The sequence below is a fragment of the Rosa rugosa genome, chromosome 2 (assembly GCF_958449725.1).
Source record: "Rosa rugosa chromosome 2, drRosRugo1.1, whole genome shotgun sequence".
Taxonomy (NCBI): domain Eukaryota; kingdom Viridiplantae; phylum Streptophyta; class Magnoliopsida; order Rosales; family Rosaceae; genus Rosa; species Rosa rugosa.
The window spans coordinates 50769894-50787230 of record NC_084821.1 but is presented as its reverse complement, the minus strand read 5'-3'; the positions used below and the strand labels follow the sequence as shown (position 1 = coordinate 50787230).

Here is a 17337-nt window from a genome sequence, read left to right as displayed (position 1 = left end):
GTAAGACCTCCTTATTTTTACCAAAATATCCTTGAACATCAGATATTAACTTCGCGTTTAGCAAAGGATTTCCAGGATTTGGGTTGGGAGATGGAGGACGGCAAGGCAGCCTTGAGGAGAGACCTTGTGGTGAAGACGGCAGGGCTAGGATTTCGGGGTAGCAAGTTGTTGCGGTGCTTGATTTCGTTCTCGGTTATGGCTGCTAATAAAACTCAAGGCTGGATTGGCGTCTCCTTTGATCGCTACTAAGAATACATGTTTCCATCTATCTCTCAGTCATGATAATTTGACTCTCCATTGCAGCATCTTCACTTTCTTCCATAGGGTTTAACGTAGAATGTTCTTTTAGGGTTTTGAATTTGAATGTTATCTCATGGTTTAACGTTAAAGAAGATGGGCAACAAGTTAGATGCTTCTATGATTTCATGAAAGAGACTTTAATCGGAAAGAATAACAATTTGAAAATTTCTACAAAGGCATCATCTCGAATCCAAGCATGATAGATTAAAGGGAGACTGTACATTGAAAGTGAAAAGAAAAACCGATTGATTTGTCGTGGAAGTAAGATTTTTTTTTCTTTTTCTTTTTTCTCTATCTTTTTGTCCTTGTCTGTCTTTTGATCATATGAGTTGACAAAGTCAAAGAAAAACTGAAAAAAGATGGAGGTCCAAATAGCAGATTTGGAGGTCCAACTAGAATCTCATCATATACACACTCGATCATGACTATTGAGTTTATCGAAATTTAAATGCTAAAACATGGGTAAAAATATGAATAATGTGTTTCTCTTGATCCATACTCAATTCTCTATGTCAAAAATTACAGATACATGGGACCACATAATTTCACTTGATAAGGTTGAGCAAGACACACAATAAATATATTGAAGTACTACCTATAATTCCAAAGTAGATGTCATACAAAATTGTATAATAGTAACATAGTTCACACATTTTTACATATTATATTACATTCGCTTTTTTTAGTTTTTTTTATCCCGTAGCTCCATGAAATGATCGAGTAAATTAAGTGGTGAGATCACTCATACTTGTTTTGCAAAAAGACATGGAAGAGAGATGACGACAATGTTTGCTCCACAAAGGGTGCACGGTTCACTTGCCTTTTTGAAGAGCTCATACCTCCTTTTCGAGAAGGTCACTTGCAGATTATTTTATTGTTCAATTTCCTACTATTTTTCACCCAAAGCAACATGAACCTTCTTATTGTTATTAAAAAGCAAACAGGTTAGCATGTTAATTAGTTGGATCTTGTGCAAACAATAGAAAACTCTCTCTCTCTCTGTGAAAACCCTAGAGGATGCCGTTATCTGCGCCAGTGCCTGTCTGGCTGAGCCTTGGCACCGGCGATGGCCTCTGGCCTAGTCGGTGCATGGTGGGTGAGGCCGGACGGGTGATTTGTTTCAGGGCTGGGTCTCGAGCTCGAAGGTTTGGATAAGAAGGTGTTCTGTTCCACTTTGTGTCGAAAGGAATGGCTGAGTCGGGGAAGCGGGCTGGGTTCGGAGATGGAATAAGCTTTTGTTGGGTCGGAACAACGTTTGTTGACGGTCCAAGGTCGTCCGGCCGGATTCGAGCAGATTGAAGTTTGGTTGAGATCGATGGCCTGTTGATACTATCGATCCGGATCCAATTGCAGAAGTTCTAGGTTCTGGCTGGTGTTGGGTGGTCTGAGATGCTTGCAGTCGTCCGCCGTTGGTTGGACGGCGACGGAGGCATGAGGGTGGCCCAATGCCGATGGTGGGAAGGCGGTCTTGGTGGAAGGGCGACGCAGCTATTGTTTTGGGCCGGGGAGGCTGGGCACCCTACTGGTGTGACCTTTTGGGCTTGGATTCTGCTCGTGGGCCCGTTTTGGGCTGGAGATAGGGTTTGGGCTCACTTTGTGGGCCCCACCCAAGCTGTTATTTCTTTTATTGTTTTAATTTGTTTAGTTTTTTTTGTGTGCATTTTGCGAGCAATAAGTCCTTATATTTATTGTGTAGGGCTAGTCGGGGTTTTTGCATGTGTGTGCACTCAAAGTGCCTTGTCTGCTTTAGGTAGGCGGCGAGTTCCTTGCTTCGTTAAATGGTCGCTGCCTCCTAGTGGCAGGGTGAGACTAAGTGTCGTCGGATTAATCCTCCGACGGCAACATAGTAGGAAAGCTGTGCGTAGGGTAATTATGCTACGTTGTAATCGGGATACATATCGAGTTATCTTTCCGTTATGTCACCGCTATGTCAAAGCAAATAGAGTAGCCAATAGAGCGCTCTTTGCTAGTTGGTGCCTAGTTGAATACAGATATTTGGTAGAGACGCATGATAGTATTTTAGGACGTTCTCTAGATGCTTATTGTAATCAGGGGTTTAGGCTCAATGTCCCCCCCCCCTTGTATTCAACAGTTTCATTAATCAAGGCTTAAGGGCAGCTGCACCAGCCCTTTATTCAAAAAAAAAAAAGCAAACAGGTTGATCATTATATCTGAAAACAAAGTATAAAAAGGAAAAGAAAAGGTATAGTTGATTAATGAAATTCTAATAAAACAAATTATGAAATTAAATGTAACAAATATCCATACTTCTGGTAAATCATTGATTCGATCATTAAGAAATATTACATTTGTTCGCATCATCTCCATTTCCATCTCTTTACTTTCTGCATATAGATCTCAACCATCAATCAAGTATAAACTCCTAAACATATTCTAAGAGCTTATGTTTTGCCTCCTACCTCACAATTTTGACGCAATTTATAGTAAGGGTTTGAGGATTCCAGAAGGCCAAAACGTTGGTTGGTAGATTAGAATTTTGATTTTCTCACTTACCCAAAATCTTCCTTTTCTGTTCTTCTCATTTAATATTTAGATAATTACCAAATTGGCAACTTCATTTTTTTTTTTTTTAAATTGGCAAATCAGTTATTATTAAATCATTTACACAAGCAATTCTAACCTATGCCGTGAATGTGTTCCAACGATCGGTCCAAATGCATTTGTATTAGGGCTGGGCGTATGAACCCGAGAACCCGACCCAAACCTATCAAAAAAACCTGATTCGGTTCGGTTTTGTGTTAGAAAATACCGGTTCGGTGCAAAGCCCAACCCGAATTACAATTTATAGGGTCGGTGTCAGGCTTGATATTTTTTGGGACCGAAAGACCGATACGGACCGAATCATCCTTCTGCTATGCTCTTTCTTCATTCCCCTTCTTCCTCTGCTCTCTCTTCTGCTATCCTAGGTTGGATCACCTGCAAAAACTCCTTAAGCTTAGGATCATCAATCTCATCCTCATCCTCACTCTTCTTCTCTCCCATGCCGCCTCGACTTTTCCTGATGGCCTCCTGAGCTTGAGATTGAAGTAGATCGAAGTAGAGCGAAGTAGATTGATGAAGAATGAACTGGAAGAAAGAGGAGAGTATTCTGCAGTTGATGAAAGACGAGGAAGAGGAAAGAACTGAAGAAAGAATATGGGTTTTCGGTGAGGATGATCTAATGGTGTTGATTTGATGAATATATGGTAAATAGAGAACTGCATAATGGGAATTGCTGCAACTACCAAGGAGAAGAAAAGAAAGGACCGGGTGGAAGGGAGGAGAAGAGAAGAAAAGAAAAGAAAAGTTGTCTCCACTTTCTGACTTTCTCTCCACCACCAAGAAAAGCTGCCTCCCAAGCATTAAAGAAAAGAAAAGTTGTTGTAGCTACCAAGGAGAAGAAAAGAAAGGACCGGGTGGAAGGGAGAAGAAGAAAAGAAAAGCTGCCTAGGACCAAATAAATATAAACTTTGCACATAAAGTGTTCAGAGAGTCTCGTGCTCCAGTGGTTGGGAGTAAGGCTTTCTTGTAAGAGGTTGGCGGTTCAAACCTCCCCTCTTATCGAATTTTGTGTATATTTTGCATATTATTGGACTTGCAGGCAAAGCTGAGAATTTGGGCCTGAAAAGCCTGAAGACCGAACCTGCCCATTTGGAATCGGTTTCCATCGGTTTTCAGTTTCAAAAAAGCCCAAACTGACCCGGACCGATTGTTTCGGGCTCGGTCTCGGTCTTACCAAATTTAGGGCCCGGCCTGACCCGAGCCCAGGCCTAATTTGTACTTCCTTTCAGAAAAAAAGTTTCTAATTAGTAATTACTAGTAGGGTGGTAAAAGAGAACCCCATTGTAGTAAATGGGACACTATGTGAAAAAGTAAAAATTAAATATGAGAGTTTTTTTTTTGTTAAGCAAATACGAGATTATGCTATATTAGATCCTTATAGACAGATAAGTAAGGGCACAAATCTCACCCTCAAATTTGGACGCAAAGGGTCTGCCACACTCTGGGAACCCACCGCTTGTCCCCTTCTTTAACTTTATTAAATATTAAAGAAAGTACAATGATGGGAGACATAAAGCCTTATATATCCATAGAGAGAGATTACTTACAACACAAGCAAGGTAATCAAAACCCTTTTGATCATAAAGATATCGATGTGGTACAAGCCAAATGAACTTTGACGGTCAACTCAGTTATGTTTGTCAACTAAATTAGTGGCTAAAGTTGCTATGAATATCGTACCTTATGGTTTGGCGGAGTATAACTTATATATGAGAAACTGATTGAAGTCTTAATTTGGAGGCACTAAATCCTAATGGGTTGTGTCTTGGAGACCGAGATACGTCTGCATGCTTGTTAGATGCAATGATGCAATTATGTGTATGGAAATGCATGTAATCATCCATCCACTTGAGTCTAACATGGAATATGGATTCATTGGTGCAAACCCATATGAGATGGCTGATATAAGGACATATGGAGTTTGAAATGAGATTGGAGTAGTTGGACTGCCTTGTGGAGTTAAGTTGTAGTCAAAATTAATACTTGGAGTAGAAGTAAGAGCTTGAGCTGATGAAAAACCAGAAGGTACACTTGGTTGCATGTGAGAGATTAGGAGAAGCACTTGGTGCAACTTTGCAGTTGATGAGAAACCATGAGGAACATTTGATGAAGAAGAAACTACTTGTGCTTGTGACACAATTTATTGCACTTGTGGTGATTGTGCTTGAGTTTGAACATGATTTATGGCTGCTTGAGGAGATATTGATGTTCCTGTTGCAAGAATTAGAGTTTTACCGATCATTGCAATGAGAGGTAGAGAGCTACTAGCTTGAGTTTCATTCTCAATGTGAATCTCTGCAGCCTTGAATGGTCTTAAGTTTCCCTAATGACCAACTGATGAACCGAGCCCTTATTATAGTTTTGATTGCTGTAAATTCTTAATGGAGACCCCTAAGAACGGTAACTACAGTATCTTCCTCATCAATGAATGCACCAATAGTTGAAGAACTTGCAGCCTTGAGCTTATCCAGATAAGTCTCAATATCATCATTCCCTTTCCTCAAGTTTGTAAATTAGACTTCTAATGAAGAATGTTTTGTCTATATGAGGCAGCAAATTTAAGTTTGAGAATCGTCTACTTCCTTGAGAAAATTTCAGCACATGTCATAGCAATAGGACTCAAGGTTTGGCCAACTATACTTTGATCATAATTTTTCCAATTGATTTAATCCACATAAATAATACTGGCACTACCATCAGATGCAGTGCATGTTGTGGAGGACAAGGAGTGGGTGCAATCCACAAATCCATACAGATTTTGACCTCAAAGAAATGATTCAAGTCTGATCGAGTAACCATGTTGGCTAGTTTGTTTCATCAAGTAGTATATTAGGGAGGTACACTGTGGTTTGAACAGTACGTGTTTGTCTACTTGCTTATATATGTGTGTGGGTGTCGTTTAGGGTACCTTGATGTATGTCATACCCTTTTTTTTTTTTTTTTAATAAATTAATGTAGTGGAAACCTATTGAACCGGTTACCCACTTAAATGTTGACATGTGTCATTTAAAAAAATAAAATCTACTATATTAACAACACATTCTTTCTTGATATGTAATATTGTTCAAAAACAAGTAATAAATAATGTCAAAATAATAAATTACACCTAGTAGAACAAAAATTACGACTCATGACCACACTTATATTGTGGTTATTGTAATTGAGTGGTCAAAGATGTAAATATCATAGTAGGACAACTTTTATCAAATGGATAACATTGATTATCAAATGGAGAGTTTCCTTACAATACTGAGTACTTACATATATTTTGCTCTAATATTAAGTTTACCATGTTCACAACACAAATGTTGTCAGAATTGTAAAATGGTTGATAATCTTGTAATTTTTTATTTTTTTTGAATCAAGCCCACAGGGCGCAATAGTATATTCAACACAAGCTAGAATAGGCCATTACATACCCTTCCGCTGTCATTTAAGGATATAGACAGACAAGAAGATAGTGGTAGTACCCACAATGGTACGTAGAAATAGACCCACTCATTATACATTTCAGATTGTAGAGATAGCGGAGATTCTCCTTTGGTACTACGCCGGAGGCACTAGAGATCCAGGTCCCTAATACAAGGAAATTATTGAATTTAGACAAACACTAAAAACATAGGTTGGGCCAAGATTCAAAACCCTAGCCCAAATTTAGAAGCTACTGGACTAGGGCAGACCCCAGCCCAGAAACTCAAAGCCCAAATAGGACCGCCACCCAGCAAAGGTCCACCCAAGGCCCATCAGCATGGTCCGGTCCAGTCCACCTACGCCAGCATCCCCGTCGTACTAACCAGCCAAGCCCATCTCTGACCGCCGCACGCCGCCTCGATCCGCGCACCCATGAGTACACCGTCTGCGACCCAAAACCGCACCGCACTGGCCATGCCTCCTCACCTACTCCACCCAACCTCGATCCAAGCCCTCGCACCTCGTACTGCAGCCGCCACGACCTGCACTGCCGCAATCCTCACCGCCACGAAGACACTACCTGTGACCTAAACCGCACAGACCACGCTGCCTCAAAGAAACCCAACCCCGATCCAAGACCACGTGCCTCACTCCGCGATCGAGCCAGATCCGTGGCGCCTCCCATCGGGGTTCGGTCGCCGGACACGTTAGCACGATCGCCGCCTTTCACCATCCCAACCAGACCCGTCCGACAAGCCTCGAGCAACACCCCATTCGATGGCACTCCATGAGCAATAGTTATCCAATACCCGTCCAGCAGCTGACCTCATGACGACGGCGAGGCACAGAGGCCAGCCCGTGCGTCCGGGCGCCGCCGAGGATGATCTCGCAGGGCGAAGGACCGGCCTTTAGGGTTGATAATCTTGTAAATAATATAGTTTTTGAAGTAGTTACTACAAATAGAACAAAGTTAATACTTTTACATCAATTGTTGTGGGTTGTGGTAACATGTGTAGTCATTTAGTAATCATTTCATTAATGATAAAAACATAAAGATTTACCACTCTAACAACAAATTTGTTGTCACACTTGCTAAATTGTCCTCAAAGTAGTACATTAGTTTAAGTGGAGTAATTACTACAAATAGAACAAAAATGACCATTTTTACATCAATTGATGTGGATTGTGGTAAAATGCATACTTATTGAAGTAATCATCTCATTAATGATAAAAACATAAAGATTTACCACTCTGACAACAAATTTGTTGTCAAACTTGTTAAATTGTCCATCAACTAGTAAATAAGTTGTAGGTGGAGTAATTAATACAATTAGAACAAAAATTATCGCTTTTACATCAATTGTTGTAGTTTGTGGTAAATTGCGTCGACTGAAAGTAATTACAACTTTGACGATGGAAATTACACAATATATTACTTAAATTACACCAATGAGAACTTCATTACACCAATGAGAACATACGTGTTTTTAGTCCAAATATAATAGTTTACCTATATGATAACCACATTGTGGTAACATTTGTAAATTAGTTCAAAAAACAGTAATAACAAGTTGTACGTGAAGTAGTTACTATATCTAAAATAAAAATTAGGCAAAATAGCCAAATTACCCCCTGACTTTTCCCATGGCTGCCGATTTACCCCTTGATATTTCAATTTTGATTATCTACACCTTCACTTTTTCAATTATTGCCAATTTACACCCTACCATTATTTTTTAGACTTTCCATCCAATTTTCCGTTAACTTGGTTAGCACACGAGGGGCTTTTTCGTCTTTTCAACTATCACCCAAAAAAAAAAATTAAACAAACCAACACTTCGTGAAAGAAATAAATAAAAAATGCAAAATTGTTCTTCGTTAAAAGAAGGAAAAAAAAAACAGAAGAAAGAAGGAAAAAAAAAAAAAAACTTGCCCTTTGTTGCTTTTCCTTGTCCATCTCTTCTTCTTCTTCACTCCCCTTTATTTCAAAATTGGTCGTTAGCTTGCAACTGATCACTTAATTAATATTTCCTAGTCACATGATCATATCACTGAGGGAGAAACCATCTTTGATCATTGAGGTTTATGGTTTTCTTTTTCTTTAAAGGTCGGACTGGTCATTCATATTTCAAACATTCATAAGAGAACTTGGTATTCCATGATTCCAGTTGGAGGTTTGAATTGCGCAAAAGATTTAGGAGCCATTGAACAAATTAAAATATTTATATGTATGGAGTATGAAACTTAAAATTACAACAAGCATGTGAAGGTCATCTTGATTGATTCAAGTTGGGATTGTGTTATATTGATCTCGATAAAAAGAAACATAGAGGAAGAGGGCATGCTGAGAAGAAGATAACTGAGAGATAGACAGAGAAGGGGAGAGAGTGAGGCAAAAAAAAAAAACGATGAATAGCAGTATTTTTTTAAATTTTTTTTAACAAAGTAAGTTTGTATTTTTTCTTGATTTATTAATATATGAGGGTAATATTGGAAGATTAGAGGCAAAAAAATTATAGTTCGCCGGTGTACGAAGATTTTTCTTTGGTGGCAATTACAAAGGCGAAAAGCCCCTTCACGTGCTAACCAAGTTAACGGAGAAATTAGATGGAATGTCTACAATTTGGCTATAGGGTGTAAATCGGCAACATTTAGAAAAGTGAGGGTGTAGATAATCAAAATTGAAATGTTAGGGGGTAAATAGGCAGTCATGGAAAAAGTCAGGGGGTAATTTGGCTATTTTGCCTAAAAATTATTTATTTTTACATTAATTGTTGTGGTTGTGGTAAAATGCATGTAAAAAGAATTATATTTGGTTAAGGAAAATACTAATGCTACAACTAATTAGCAATAAAGACCATCTAATTAATACTAATTCAGTGAGCCTAGATCCAGAGCCCAAGAATTGAACCCAACTTTGTTTGGACACCCAAGAAGGTTTGGGCACCCAAACAGAATTAGGCCTAAAACAAGACTTGGGCCACAAAACTGATCTTGACACCCGGGAGGATGGAGCCAACTAAACCTCATTGTCCTTGCTTGGATAACAAGGAGAAATTTTAATTTTTTGTCGAACTCTGCCTATTTACTATGTCCTAGTTTTGTCATAGTTATAGGTTTGCTTATAATAAGTGAGCACTGGTTGTCTAATGGGTGGTGCTAGCATACCACGTCCTAAACTTGCCCTAGAGTTGGCAAGGGAAGGTATGTATCCGTGTCATTCTGGCTTGAGATTAATGGAATTGATTACCTTGAGATAAAAAAAAAAAAATTCAGTGAGCCTAGATTAGAATTTTTTGTTTTTAATAAGGAAAAAGAATATAATTGTCAATAGTGTAGTTGTTAATTGATAATCAAACATTAATTGGTTAATGATAAAATTAATTAGTAATAAATACTAGGACTAAATTCAGTTTAGTCCCTCGAATTTTAGAGCTAAAATCAGTTTGGTCCATGACTTTTTTTTTTAATCACGATGGTCCCTGCACTTCCAAATTACATCAACCTAGTCCAAAATTTGACTTTGACTCGAAACATAACGTCATACGCTGATGTGGAACCGACATGGGGTCCTACTTTTCAAACTCTGACCCTCAGTTTGGATGAAAAGTCCAAACTGCCCCTACTCCTTCAGATTTTTTTTTTCTTTTTCTTTCTTCATTTCCCCGATTCTATTCCCTTTCATCTTATTCCTTTCTTCCAACCCTCTTCCTACTCCGATTTCTTTTCTTCTCAATTCAAAATTCTCCTCCAGAACCCTAATCTCCAATCAAGATCTTATGTTTCCTCCCATTCCGCCACCAGTTACACCACCGCTGCGCTGGAGAAAAGATCAGCCCCACCTAGAAGGTCTCAGCGATCACAGACGAGATCGGGGCTTATTCTGCTCGAGGTCTCAGACCTGACGGAGGTCTTGAGAGTGGGATTGGGGATGAAGCCGATAATGATGATGATGATGCCGGGGATGGGAATCGACGGGCTCAGGGACGCCGATAAGGGCAGCGATGCCGCATTAGGAAGGCGGAGGAGAAGAAAGAGAAGACGGCGTTTGATGTGAAGCTTGATTCTTGGTGGGCATTCATAGGAGGCCCTGTAGCATCTGAGACCCTATGCCAAGACCACTCCGCTTCTTTCCCCCCTCACAAATTCACATTTCCTCCTATTCTCAAAGCCTGTGCCAAGCTCCAATCAGCCCCTCAAGTCCAAATGGTCCACACCCATCTCCTCAAAACCGGGTTCTTCTCCGACGTCTATGCAGCCACAGCTCTCACGGACGCTTCCATGAAGCTCAACCTCATGGACGATGCACTCAAGGTGTTCGACGAAATGCCTCACCGAAACTTGGCTCCCGTAAACACTGTGATTTCCGGGTTGTTGCATAATGGACATCTCAGAGAGGCTTTAAAGGTGTTCAAGAGCATTGGTTTTGGAGGGCTCGGGTTGAATTCGGTTACTATAGCTAGTGTGTTTTCAGCGTGTGACAATGTGAAGCAGGGGATGGGAATGGATTGCGTGGCGGTGAAGCTCGGGGTTGAGAGTGATGTTTATGTTGCTACCTCAGCTGTGAGTATGCATTCGAGCTGTGGGGAGTTGGTTTCTGCTGCAAAGTTGTTTGAACATATGCCTGTCGAGAATGTGGTGAGCTATAATGCTTTTATAACAGGGCTTTTGCAGAATGGAGTTCCAAGGGTGGTGTTGGATGTGTTTAAGAAAATGAGAGCATGTAGAGGTGAAAATCCGAATTCAATGACATTGGTTTCGGTTCTTTATGCTTGCGCTAGTGTTTTGTACCTCCGATTTGGTAGGCAGGTGCATGGTTTGATCATGAAAGATGATGGTATCGGCATTGGAGTTCGGATGCATGGAGGAGGTGGTGGAGGAGGGCGTCTGTTGGATCGATTTGGCTTTTAGGCTTGGGAGATATGAGAGAGAGGTAAAGTTAGAAGGGAGAAAAAAGAAAGAAAATTAGAAATTAGAATAAATTTTGGTAAAAAGAAAAAAAATTAGATTAAATTGGAAATGTCTATTTTACCCTTCGTTGGAGTTTAAAATTTGCAAAGTGGGACCCCATGTCGGTTCCACATCAGCGTATGACGTCATGTTTCGAGTCAAAGTCAAATTTTGGACTAAGTTGATGTAATTTGGAAGTGCAGGGACCATCGTGATTAAAAAAAAGTCAGGGACCAAACTGATTTTAGCCCTAAAGTTCGAGGGACTAAACTGAATTTAGTCATAAATACTATTTAACTAATAGTAATTGACTAAGGACTAAACAGGTTACCAAATTTTAAATATTTTGGACCATTGGATATATTACTAATCCAATAGTCCAAAATATTTAACAAAATGGGTGTATGGCAAACACCCGGATACCTAAGAAAATTCCCATGTGGGGGTGTGTGTGTGTAGTTTCAAAAAATAAAGATTCACAAATTTTTCACAAATCTTCAACAATTCTTATGATTCACTTGCAGAGAAAGATAGTAGAGTACTTGAAAGTTCTTCAAGATGAACATATCTAAATCTTTTGCGAGAAAAGCTGAGTGTGACATCAGTGTATGAAGAATTGAATATAACCTTAACTTTGAATGCTGTAGATGAACTTGGATATTTTTGAAGTTAAACTAGGTCACTGATCGAACTAGGCTCTTGATGTCATGAAATCTGGAGGGAGAAAAAGGAAAAATTGCAGAGAAAAATGCTGTGTACGTATTTCTATTTCTTTATTTCTGATGTATTACAATGAGCTGTAGCAATTATTTATCCTAACAGCAGACTTAGCCGAATACTGACACGTGGATAAGAGCTATAGGACACTTATAACTCATGCAATAAAAACACTAATACATAACAGACTAATTAAGCAAACCACCTAATAAGTAATTAAGCTAATTGAGATTAATTCTGCTAACAAGGCAAACTCAGAGATCGGAGAATTGAAAAATGAAAGGGGTTGACCTTCAAACCCTCACTCATGAATTACAATCTTCGATTAACAACAATCTTCAAACTCACAGATGGAAGAAAATTAGCAAGCAAGCGTAGAGATGACAAAATTAAAAGAGAAGGATGCTGAGAGTGACCTTATCCTTTCTTTATGCTTCAAATTTTGGTTGTGATACATCTATGATATGATTGTGACTCAAAATCAATTGCTTTTCTCTGTTTAGAAGCTCCAAGGGTAAAATTATAGTGAAAGGAGAAAGATAAAACAAGCACGCACGTGTTTGTATTGAGACTGGCTTTAGGAAGACAAAAATATTTTTTTTGACTTTGTCAAGGGGAACCCAAGATAAACCCCTTCGGGGCATGTGAAATGCTCCAACTGTGCATTGCAGCACAGTGCCTCACCACTTTGACAGCTTCGGGGTTCGAAGCTAGGTTGGGGAGCACACCCAACTTGGCAAGAACCACTAAGCCACTTGCAGTGGTTAGGAAGACAAAAATATTAAAATGACTTAATCTGTAATAAATCTGTTTTTTTTTTAAAAAAAAAAAAACTGATAAATAATGTCCTGTACTTAAAATTAATATAAGGATTTAAAGGAAAAAAAAACTTTTCAATAATAGAGGTTAATTGGGATCGTTCTTTTTTGGGGCGGATCAAGATCAACTCTGATGGAGCTTGGAAGCATCAATTGACGCGTGGTGGGTATGGTGCGGTTTTGTGGATTATAGAGGTCATGTTCTTGGTGTTTTTGCTTCTACTTTTGACACCTCAAGCTCGGTTGCAGTAGAGGTAATAACGGTTAATCAAAGCAATTGAACTAGCTTGGGTGAGAGATTGGAAATTAACATGTATGGCTAGAAGTTGATTCTTCTCTTATTCTTGACTTTCTCCGGTCTCCTTCTTTGGTGCCTTGGCATCTTCGGTTTCAATGGAATAATTGTTTGTTTTGTTTTTCTCAAATGCATTTCCATTCATCTCATATATCTCGCAAAGGGAATCATATTGCAGATGCATCAGCCAACTATGGTAATTCTTCTACTGGCTTTGTGCGGTAAGATATAACTCCTAGTTTCATTGCTTCAAATTGTAATGAAGACAACTCGGGACTTGCAAAGTTTAAACTTGATTATTTCGTTTTTTTTTTTATCGTTATTTATGATGTTATAGAGATTTTGGCTTATTTTTCCTCTATCGTAACTTTTCTTCTTCTCTAAAAAAGTTTTAAGGTATCATTTTAAAACACCGACTTGCATTTGTATCAACGACTTAAATAGGCTAGAATTGATGGTTCACTGTAACCGTGGGTGCATTGAAGAATTTTGAATTTTTATGGATATCATGTTTCATCCCTGAGGACCCTGCTTCAGCCAATAAGTTGTCGTAGACAAAAATAAAATGAAATCTAGACCTTTTAAATCTGTCCCCCTATCTTTCCGTGCGTGTCACACATGCAGTCGACCCTATTACGCGCAATATGCCAATATAGAGTTGGGCCAGCACACCATAACGCAATAATTCAATTCAACGAGGTAATTGATCCAAATAAAGAAACACATTTTTTTTTAAAAAAAATAAATAAATAAAGAAACACATTTTTTTTTAATTATTAAAAATAAAATGAAAAACAAGGAAAAGTAGCCAAAGTCACGGCGCGAACGCGTCTTTGATTAATGCAGAGAACGCGCAAAAATCCCAATAGGAAGAAAAAATAAAACCAAGACAAAGACGAAGACGAAGACGAAGAAGAACGAGCGTGTCAACACCACCATCATCCTCATCCTTGTCTCTGAACACTTGCCTCCATACAAGCCCCCCGCTCCAATTCCAATCCCCCCAGTTTTTGTTTTGTTGTTGTCATTATTATTATTACAATATTAAGCTCCACATCAGGACAGCCATGACAGGCAAGGAAATCCTCAACAAGATGAAGGTATGGTTACAAAGTTGGACTCTTTTTCATCTGTTACATATTTCCCTTCATGGGTTTGAACAATCTTCATATGGGTGGTTCTCTATTTGATTACAGCAACACCCATGTTGGCTAAACTCTTCTACTTGTAGATCCTTGTATGTGGTGATTGAGAATAGCCCATTTGTCTGAATTGGGTGCTGCAACTTCTTTTGTTGTGTGTGTTTCTGTCCTTTTCGTAGTTCTAATTTTAGATCTGGAAGTCCACTCTGGATTGTTGATAGTTTGGGTTTATTGATGTTGCAGGAGGTTTTGTTGATGTGTCAAAAGTCAAAACCCCACTTTTGCTTTTGATTTTGCTACTTTGAGTTGATGAGGTTGCAAGAGTAATACCCTTTCTATGTACTAGACAAGTCAATTTCGTAAGTAATGTTTAGTGGAAGATCTAGTTGCGGCCTGGAAGTTTAGTGTTTTGATCAAATATATGAAGAATAATAAAAGAGTACCAGAGCCGAGACTAGTATATTTAAAAAGAATATGATGCATTTAGAGTTTCTAGCTTTGATTAATTGCTGGGAGAGGGTGGCAGGGTTTGAGTTCTGAACTTCCGATTAAAATTGAGTTCAAGTATTTGGTTGCTTTGTCAGGAATGTGATATTTCCCATTGAATTGGTTAAAACTACTAATATCCTAGTTCTGCTTTTGGATAGCTATTATAAATGTTTGTCTTATGCTTTTGTGCAAGTGGGTTATTTGATGCCTTGCAATTTGAAAACTAGATTCCCCTAATATGAAGTTTTTGCTCTCTCTTGCTCATTTTGTACCGTTGATGTTGTTTTTTCAGCACTATCGCCGGTCGTTTGTTCATTTTTTTATTTGTTTCAGATTGAGAAACTCATTTTGAGTTTGTTTATTGCAGGAAAAAGTTTTAGGTCCATCGGACCCTGACTCTGGCAAAGGTAAGAGCAAGATGTCACATAATATATCACATGGTTACCACTTGGTAAAGGGAAAATCCCATCATGCTATGGAAGACTATGTTGTTGCACAGTTTAAGCAAATTGAAGACCATGAGCTAGGACTATTTGCAATCTTTGATGGGCATTTGAGTCATGAAATTCCTGAATACTTGCAGTCTAATCTCTTCAATAATATCTTAAAAGAGGTAATATATGCAGCAGGCAACAATACCTTTCTTAAATTTCAGGTTCCCTCATGCTGTGGTTCAAGATAAGCTCTTGTAATAATTGAGTAGACATTAGGCTTTTAGTATTTTTACATCTTTTGCATTTCTTTTTCCTTTTCCTCCAGCCTGAATTCTGGAAAGAAACTGAGGATGCAGTCAGGAAAGCATATCGAATAACTGATACTAACATTCTGGAGAAAGCAGTTGATTTGGGCAAAGGGGGCTCAACTGCTGTTACTGCCATATTAATTGACTGTCGCAAGCTTGTGGTAGCCAATGTTGGGGATTCTCGTGCTATTATCTGCAAGAATGGTGTGGCTAAGCAGCTATCTGTTGATCATGAACCGAGCACAGAGAGAGAGCAAATCGAGAACAGAGGTGGTTTTGTATCAAACTTTCCAGGTAATACAGGTTCATTGGTTTGAAAACACATAAAAAAGTTCTCTGTTGTTTGGACTGAGCTTGCTTGGCTTTTCATATGAGAAGAAATTTGTTGATATCCACTTATTTTTATCAGGGACAAGTGACCCTCTACTTGGATGTGATCACTTATTAAACAGACTAGTTTGGGTTTAGTGAGGAAGTATGAATTCTTTTGGCCTTTGAGACCTAATTTGCTTCAGAATGGCTTCCATGCCTGAGATTGATTACCAATAATTGATATATTCTCTAGTCCTCAGGGTTATCATAGCAATGCTTTGTTCCAACTATTGTAGTAATGGGATTTTGACATTATGTTCTGATGGATTCAGGGGATGTACCACGTGTTGATGGGCAGTTGGCTGTAGCACGGGCATTCGGTGACAAGAGCTTGAAGAAACATTTAAGTTCTGAACCTTTTGTGATGTCGGAGACGATAGATGATGAAACAGAGTTTGCTGTCCTAGCAAGTGATGGACTGTGGAAGGTTGGTTAATTTGAACTGAAGTCAATCATTACAAACACACACACTGCAAAGGAACATATTGAAACCATTTGGATTTATGCGTTTTTCTTTATGTCTTGTTTGTGCTTTCAATGAACTTCAAATTTGTTAACCATAATCTAATGCCAGGTGATGACAAACCAAGAAGTTGTGGATGCCATAAAAAATATAAAGGATGCTCGGGCAGCAGCAAAGCATCTTACTGAAGAGGCAGTCAATAGGAAGAGCTCGGACGATATTTCCTGTGTAGTTGTAAGATTTCGGTGAATGTATAATTTCTCTCTGGCATGTTTCTTTTCTGATTGAACTTGGTTTAACAATGTCTCAGATATGTTGTCTTTATAAAACACCCATGGCATTGAAGTGTGCTTCAACGGTGTGGTGTTCCCTTTGCATGTTGTACACTGTTTCATCAATCAAGAGGTTTTTATTCTGCAATAGTTTGCCCAAACTTAATCACTTAATAGTCAATTCTTCTGCTTTCAAAATAATTGATTGACCAACTCTGTAGTTCGGGGAAGAATCCCCTTGTTTACAGAATTTGACTGGAGTTTGTGTCGCTCTAATCTTAGTAACTAAAAGGGTTTTTGTCCATTTACCCCAATAAGTTTTTTTAATTCCCCCTTACCCAAAACTCTAAGGTGGTCTTCCTTAATATCCCATTAAGTTTTTTTTGTTTTTGTTTATTTTTTAGACTATTTAACCCTCACCCCTTTATTACATAGAGAGAGAGAGAGAGAGAATGGAAGAGAGAGACCATAGGAGACTTCGCTGGATTTCGGCCACCGGCTGCTCCTCACCGGATTTTTCTGAAAACCTCGTCGGAGGTCCCCAAAGAGGTCATCGGAAAGGTTTATTGCTCCTAAATAGACTTTTATTGCCCCCCAATAGAGGAGCAATACACCTCTATTGTCCCTCAATAGAACTTTTAGTTGCCGAAATAGAAATTAATCTTCTTAAAATTAGACAAATAAAACTTTGACTAAAGGATAAAATAGAAGATATTACATTAATTCAAAACGTCTATTGCTCCCCGATAAAACTTTTTTCTTTCCTTCTAGGCCTTCTGCCCCCATTTTACCAAAAAAAAAAAA

General features: G+C 38.8%; 2 protein-coding genes across 2 annotated transcripts; both read left to right on the top strand.

Moving 5' to 3' along the window:
- The first annotated feature begins 10479 nt into the window (after positions 1-10479).
- LOC133730932 (pentatricopeptide repeat-containing protein At2g02750-like) lies at positions 10480-11184 on the top strand. The gene has a single exon (XM_062158431.1). It carries the CDS (start codon positions 10480-10482, stop codon positions 11182-11184), a length of 705 nt encoding a protein of 234 aa, XP_062014415.1.
- A 2709-nt stretch (positions 11185-13893) lies between these two features.
- LOC133728038 (probable protein phosphatase 2C 39) lies at positions 13894-16681 on the top strand. The gene is made up of 5 exons (XM_062155461.1): positions 13894-14153; positions 15052-15297; positions 15444-15720; positions 16071-16225; positions 16373-16681. Exons 1-5 carry the CDS (start codon positions 14121-14123, stop codon positions 16508-16510), a joined length of 849 nt encoding a protein of 282 aa, XP_062011445.1. The 5' UTR covers positions 13894-14120; the 3' UTR covers positions 16511-16681.
- The last annotated feature ends 656 nt before the right edge of the window (positions 16682-17337 follow it).